Source organism: Pistacia vera, unplaced genomic scaffold (assembly GCF_008641045.1).
Source record: "Pistacia vera cultivar Batoury unplaced genomic scaffold, PisVer_v2 Contig204, whole genome shotgun sequence".
Taxonomy (NCBI): domain Eukaryota; kingdom Viridiplantae; phylum Streptophyta; class Magnoliopsida; order Sapindales; family Anacardiaceae; genus Pistacia; species Pistacia vera.
Window position 1 is genome coordinate 195,923 of NW_022196007.1, and position 7,555 is coordinate 203,477.

General features: G+C 39.1%; 1 protein-coding gene across 1 annotated transcript; it reads left to right on the forward strand.

The window, feature by feature from the left end:
• The first annotated feature begins 5,472 nt into the window (after positions 1-5,472).
• LOC116128825 (cytochrome P450 89A2-like) lies at positions 5,473-7,216 on the forward strand. Its single transcript, XM_031414587.1, has one exon. It carries the CDS (start codon positions 5,473-5,475, stop codon positions 6,994-6,996), a length of 1,524 nt encoding a protein of 507 aa, XP_031270447.1. The 3' UTR covers positions 6,997-7,216.
• The last annotated feature ends 339 nt before the right edge of the window (positions 7,217-7,555 follow it).

A 7,555-nucleotide genomic window follows, 5' to 3' on the forward strand; every position in this document is an offset into this window, starting at 1 on the left:
TGTCAAGGGTATTATTGGCCAACAGTCTTTGACGACGCAGCAGACTATGTGCACAGATGCGATAGATGTTAGAGGTTTGCAGATACCCCACGAGCTCTGCCTCAAGAATTGACTACTCTGACCCCTATCCATTTGCAATCTGGGGCATAGACTTGATCGACTCGTTGCCTCAAGGAAACATAGGCGTTAAGTTTGCAGTGGTCGCCGTTGATTACTTCACCAAATGGGCAGAGGCTGAGCCCTTGGCTACCATCATATCAAACAAACTGAAGGATTTCATCTACAAAAATATCATTTGTCAGTTTGGAATCCCCCCACACTATAATGATCGACAAATGAAAAATAGTTCGACAATAAGGACTTCAGATCTTTCTGCGAACGGCTCAGCATCAAAAAGAGCTTCGCGCTGTTTACCGGCCTCAAGCCAATGGTCAAGGAGAGGTTGTGAACAAGGTCATCAAACACACTATTAAAAAAGAGCTCGACGCCTTGAAGGGAAGATAGGCTGAAGAATTGCTCGAAGCCTTGTTGTCCTACTGAACGATAGCCAAGAGTTCGACAAGTGAAACCCTACATACGGGTGTGAAGCAATGACCCCGATTAAGGTAGGAATCAGTTTGTTCCAAAGGGAAGTTTTCAACAAAGAAATAAATGAAGACCTTCTCGGCCTAGGGCTAGACCTAATCGAAGAGCATCGGGTCAAGTCTCAATTAAGGCTTGCCTCATATTAGCAGCAAGCCAAACGATACTTTAACACCAAAGTAAAAAACAAAGACTTTGAAGTGGGCGACCTAGTTCACAGGAAAGTCATCCAAGGTACCCAAAACCCGAACATGAGGGCACTTAGGCCCAAATGGGAAGGTCCTTTCAGGATCTCCGAAAAGCTCGCACTAGGATCTTTTCACCTAGAATACCTCAAAGACGAAGCCATACTACGAGCCTGGAACACCGAGCATTTGCAAAAGTATTACCAATAAGCAGCGCGGGTTCCGCTTATGACTTTCTTTTTATCATTCGATGTAGGCCATTCATGGGCAAAGTGCTTTATCAATAAAAGAGGTATTATTCATAATCTTTCTTTTGTTCATTATTGATGTTTTAATTTGTTTAGCATTTATTCGTCGCTTCAAAGATCACGACCTACACTGTAGCATTCCAATAAAAAAAACTCGGAGTCAAGAGTCCGAGAAAAGGCAACTTATCTCAATAAGTCACGCCAAAATCAAACTCTATAAGGGTGAAATATCCCAAATGGACGAAGTTAAACTTGAAAGAAAAATTTCAAGAAAAACACATCGAAAGGAATCGGCCTTAAGCCGACGACCAAAACTCGAAACAAACAATTGATCCGGAATCAGAGTTTTATGTCACAAAAGATTTCCTTGCACACATCTTAAAAAGCTCTTCAAAAAGCGAGCTACACATAACTTGGAGCAAATTCGAATATGCTATTACAAGTCCAATTTGGACAATTGAAATGACCCTACAAAAATATCAAATTTTTGCTCGATGAGGATATACTAAAAAATCTTCCTTTCATTAATAAAGTGCTATTACATTCTAAAAAAAAAAAAAAAATGATGTTTCAAGCAGCTGGGGGAGTAGGGGGATCATCATTGACCAGTCCAGGGAGTCCGTAGCTGACTGAAAAAGACGGTTCCTCGACGAAAGGAATGGCAACAATTTCTTCAAGGTTGGGAACCTCACTTGGGGGAAGTGTAGTTAGGGGAGTCAGATCCTCAACTTCTTGCTTAAGCCTGATCTCCTCTTCACCTTTCTTGACCTCTTCCTAGCCTTCACTGTCATCCTTGGAGTCATTTGAGTACACGTAGGCCATTCCCTAAGCCTCGGTCTTCCCCTGTCGAGCTCCTTCTAATAAGCTTACGGGAGGAAAGAGAAGTCGATTGAAGGGTGGGCTCCCCACTACGTCTATACAACAAAGACTAACGTCTGCCAAGCCTAGGCGGTGATGGTCTCATTCAACTCTGTTAACCTTTCGCCTCTTAGGCAAGGTCGAGCAAGGACTGCTTGAACTTGGCCTCCCAATCTGAGGCATCTTTTTGAGCCGAGGAAAGCTCAAAATTCAGTTTATTGTTGGCACCTCACTATTGCGTCAAATTCTTCCCAGCCTTAGTTGCCTCGGCTTCAGCCTTAGCTCGAGCGGCCTTGCTTGCTTTGAGCTTGTCAAGGAACTCCCTTTCCTTGGCCTCGAAGGTCACCATTTCCGCCTTGAGTCACTCGAGCTCAACCTGCCTAGCTTTCTTCTCATTCTCTGCAACCTCAGCCCTAGCCAGAGTATCCTCTTTCACCATCTCTGCTAGTTGCCACCCTTTGTGAGTGCCCTACAAGGTGGCATAGCACACATCGTAGAGAAGCCTACTTGCCATGGTAGCCTAAAACAGATAAGACGAAAAGTCAGTAAGAAGTGAGGACAACATGCAAATAAAGGAAAAGTAGAGCGAACACTAGTACTTTCACTACATAGCTGCACACCAAGGCCAACATCTCGGTAGGAGATGCGTCCCTAACAGCCACGAATGTTCATCGGGTGATGTTGTCCCCGACTACTGCAACCCCAATGCTAATATGGTCAGGGAGTTGATCGATCAACGCATTGACTGTAGCTTGGGTTGCTTCATCCATGTTCTTGCTTTTCGGTCGGGATGAGCTAGACTTACTCCCCCCAGCAGCGCTAGCCTCGCCTGCAAGAGCGAACTTCTTCTTAGCCAAATCCTTGGCGGTTGTTTTCTGTAGGCTGCCAGCCTGCACAACGACCACTTTGCCTGAGCCAACTTGTTGCTCGGCCACTTTTTGCTTTCCCGAGCCTGCTTGAGGCTCAGACAATTTCTTCTCGCCCAAGCCATCATACTGCATAGGCCCCTTCTGTTTTCCCGAGCCCCCAACCAACTCAGGCATTTTCTTTGTTGGCCCTTTCTGGGGCTTAGAGACATTCTTCTTGCCAACTACCTTTGAGGTAGTCACAGGCTTCTTCGCACTTGGGTCTTCCCTAAGCTCGCCACTATCGCATTTCACGTCGGCAATGTTAGTGGGCTACTTCGTCGCCAAACCAGTTGATGTCTTCTTGGCAGCCGCTGAAGGTACCGCTTTCTTCTTAAGGCCTTTTGGTTTCTCAGCCCACATTTCTGCAAAAATGAAGCAAACAGTGAGCGACCTATCTGCACGGGGAAAATAAGCGCAAGTAAACGATAACTTAAACATTTTCTCCAAAATGGTAGGAAACTTGGCGTCGTCTCAACAGAAGCCGTATACCCTCAAGTGAGGAAGCATAATGATCACGTTAACGTTTCGCTATCCGTTGGGAAGGTCACTGAAACGCTGGAGCCCTTGCAAGGTTGAGAAAGGGAGATAGTTCTTCTCGACGTTAACTGCAAAATAAAGCAACTCGGTTAGCTAGAATACAAAGATCGAAAGTGATCCTCGCACGCACGGAAAGTCGAAGTCTTACTCGCTTTCGAAGCGAAAACAACAGTCTCTCTAATCATTCAATCGATTCCCAGATAACTTCAAATCCAGATATTACGGGAACGATCATATTAACAGCAAATCACAGCGCAATCACAACACCGACTCATGAGAATATCAGAGTTGCAGTTCAAATAAATTGTAATCCCTTTATTTTTGCTTTTTCCTTTGTACAAATATTATATATAAACCCCCTTAAATGAGGAAAAATGGGTTAGATATTTTTCAAAGAACTCTTATTGTAAGCTCTTATAGCAAATACAAACAGTGGACGTAGGCTCAAGAGTTTACCTTGCCAAACCACTTTAAAAATCACATTGTTATTTATTTTATTGCATCTATCATTCACCCATCACAGATTATTTGTGATCACGCCCACATCCATTTTGATTAAACCAAGGTCAATCGGATCTCTCTGGTTGGTGTGAATTTTTGTATCAACAATTTTTTTACAGGTTTGAATGGCATTAGCCTTTTTTGGGTTGGTGTACTATTTTTCAAAAAAATCTAGGGGTTAAAAAAAGTACAGTAGTGTTTACTAGACCCTCAAATTTTTACATCAATCATAATTAAATTCATATCATTTTGAATTTGGCTCGAAGAAGTTAATACCGAACACGCCCAGGAGATGACATTAATCCCCGCGGTGATGAGCCCCTACCTTGTTCGGGCCGAGGATGACATGCCAAAATTCTGTGGCGAGACTAGGATTGATTTAGAGTCAACGACAGGGATTGATACCTAGATCTAGCTCGACCCATAATCCCCGAAAAATATTAAAAGTTAAGCGAAATTATTTTTGAATCCGACCTATTTTGTTAGTGATTATTGTTTATCCAAACTCCTAAATCTAATCTAATGCAATATATTACTGACAATATTTATTAAGTGACAATATTTTTGCATCTTTATAAGTCAATTTGCCTGTTTGCTTCACCATAACATTCTAAAGGCAAGATTGTAAATTTGGAAAAAAAAAAAAAAAAGTGCCTCCAGATATGTAATCCTATATATTTGCATATATTATGAAACTAATCATGAAAAGCAGAAAAACATAGGTAATAATTTACAAATTATTGTCTTACTTCAATTTATCTTATTACATGAGCATCAAACTTATGCATGTTATATCAATTATTAGTTAATACAAACTAATATTAATGGGCATATTCTAATCTAATAACTTTACTGCATTTTAAGTTTAAATGATTTTTTGTATGTATAAGGTATTTGATTTTTTTTTTTTTTTTTTTTTTTTTTGGTTACTATCTAAAATCAGCAACATCGGCAGCAACTGGAAAATCAGTTACGGTTTGATATTATCACTATCATCCCTTTTTTGTTACGTCATCGTCATCAAGATTAATTTTCCCTCTTCGGAGTTTTCTTAAACTTCCTCTTTGACCTATCAAATTTACTTCAGGGAACTGATTTTTACTCCCCATTTATTGTATCAATAGCCCCCACTTCTGTTAGTATTGAGGGTAAAATCATCAAAACAAGAATAAAGCCATGAGTGTGTCCAAAATTGCATGGGTAATGGCAGCTCCTAGTTTATTCAAAGCGCATTATATTGGTTTTCAAATCACCAACTCAAGCATAGCACATTGGCGTCTCCCATCACAGCATCCATTAGTTCAATTTATTTAATCCCAACTTCAAGTCCTACAACTGCCACATTTAATGTTTAAATTGTACTTATGCTTTTTCATGTTTTTTGTGGTACGTTTCAAAGTCTTATATACGTTTAACATGCTTAAATAATTTAAAGTTTATTTTTCGTTAATAAAATAAGTTTGCTTAAATTGATTCTAAAAACAATTAATTATTAAAACATTTTTTAAACATTGTATCAAGCATGTTTTCATGCTTTAATATTTTTTAGTAAATAATAAATCAAATGACCCTATGGTATGTTGTAAGTTCAACTTTTATGATATAAAAATCAATATATATGAGTGTGTGATTTACCATTAACAATTTCGCAAGATGGAAATTTGGTTCATCGTCTTCATCTCTCTCAGCATTGTTACGTTGTTTAACCTTCTCTTTTCAAAAAAATCCAAACCTACACTACCTCCAAGTCCCTTCTCTTTTCCTATCATTGGAAACTTTACATTGCTCCGCAAATCTCCTTCACAAATGGAATCCTTTGTCCGATCACTTAACTCAAAACTTGGTCCCGTAATCACCCTCCAATTCTTTGGAACTTCTCCCGCCATAATCATTTCTGACCGCTCATTAGCCCACCAGTCTTTGATCCAAAATGGCGCTGTGTTTTCTGATCGCCCATCTTCCACCACCATTACAAGAGTCACTAGTAATCAGCGTACAATCACCTCTGCTTCTTATGGCCCTACATGGCGCCTCCTCCGCCGTAACCTTATGCCAGAAATCCTCCACCCTACTCGTGTGAAATCCTATTCAAATGCGCGCAAGTGGGTGCTTCAAATCCTTGTTGATATTCTCAACTCTCACTACAAATCCGGTGATCCAGTCCGCCTTCATGACCATTTTCAATATGCCATGTTTTGCTTGTTAGTCCTGATGTGTTTCGGGGACAAAGTTGACGAGAAGACAATTGAAAAAGTGAAAGAGGCTGACCATCACCTTCTTCATAATTTGAGCCGGTTCCATATCCTCAATTTCTTGCCAAAACTGACAAAGATTTTGTTTCGTAAAAGATGGGAAGAGTTCTTGAAAATGTACGGAGAAAAATATGATGTGTTGATGCCGTTGATAAAAGAGAGAAGGAAGTTGAAAGAAGAGAGAATAAACAATGCTAAACAAGTGAACGATGAGTATGTCTTAGCATATGTAGATACTTTATTTGATCTGGAACTCCCGGAGGAGAAGAGAAAGCTTAATGATATAGAAATTAGTAATTTGTGCTCGGAGTTTCTTGTTGCTGGCACTGATACAACATCCACAGCGTTGCAATGGGTGATGGCAAATTTGGTTAAGTATCCACGTATTCAAGAAAAGTTATTCACAGAGATTAAAGGGGTTGTTGGAGATGAAGAGACAGAGGTTAAAGAAGATGAGTTGCAAAAGATGCCATACTTGAAAGCAGTGATTTTGGAAGGTTTACGACGCCATCCTCCTGCACACTTCTTGCTAACACATGCTGTCTCAGAGGACACAGTTTTGAATGGGTTTTTTATTCCAAAGAAAGCAAGTGTAAATGTGATGGTCGCGGATATAGGATGGGATCCAAAAGTATGGGAAGATCCTATGGAGTTTAAGCCAGAAAGGTTTTTAAATAATGAACAAGCGTTTGATATAACAGGGAGCAAGGAGATAAAGATGATGCCATTTGGGGTTGGGAGAAGAATTTGTCCAGGCATTGGTTTAGCAATGCTTAAATTGGAATATTTTGTGGCAAATTTGATTTGGTGGTATGAGTGGAAAGCTGTGGATGGAGATGAGGTTAATTTGGAAGAAAAGCGTGAGGTGCTCACAGTCGCCATGAAAAATCCATTACAGGCTCATATAAGTCCTAGGACCAAATAAAGATTTGAAATATCTTATGTTAATTCTCATTACGTTGTTAGTACCAATCTTTACAAGTTTTGTGCCTGTTCTAAGGTTGTGAATGTATTGGGCCTTGTCGCCGTAAATGGGCAAGGCCTAGTAGAATCAACAGGCTTGCATTATGAGATAAATGGTATGTTTGGTTTATTATTTTGGATAGAATTTTGGGGATAGTATTGGATAGTTGGATAGTTATGATTACGAGAATAAGATTTTCAGAATATGTGTTTGATAGAGTATTTTGAATTTGATATTTGTGTTGAATATTTGATTAATATATTTTTTTATAAATGATTTATTAATATAATATTTTATTGCATTTTGTTAAAATAATGTATTATTATATATATAACTTATCAAGTTACATTTTAATAATACTAAATATTTTATTGGTAATTTTGTCACCTGTATATATTAAAAAACAAAAACTCATATTAATTTCAAGTACTAATCCAACTGTTTAAAAACATTACATTAATACATATATGACAAAAGTACTAATTATCAACCCTTACAATCATTATTACACGTACACTCC

Coding starts and splice junctions, on each gene's coding strand:
- LOC116128825 (XM_031414587.1), top strand. CDS start 5,473: ATGGAAATTTGGTTCATCGTCTTCATCTCTCTCAGCATTGTTACGTTG.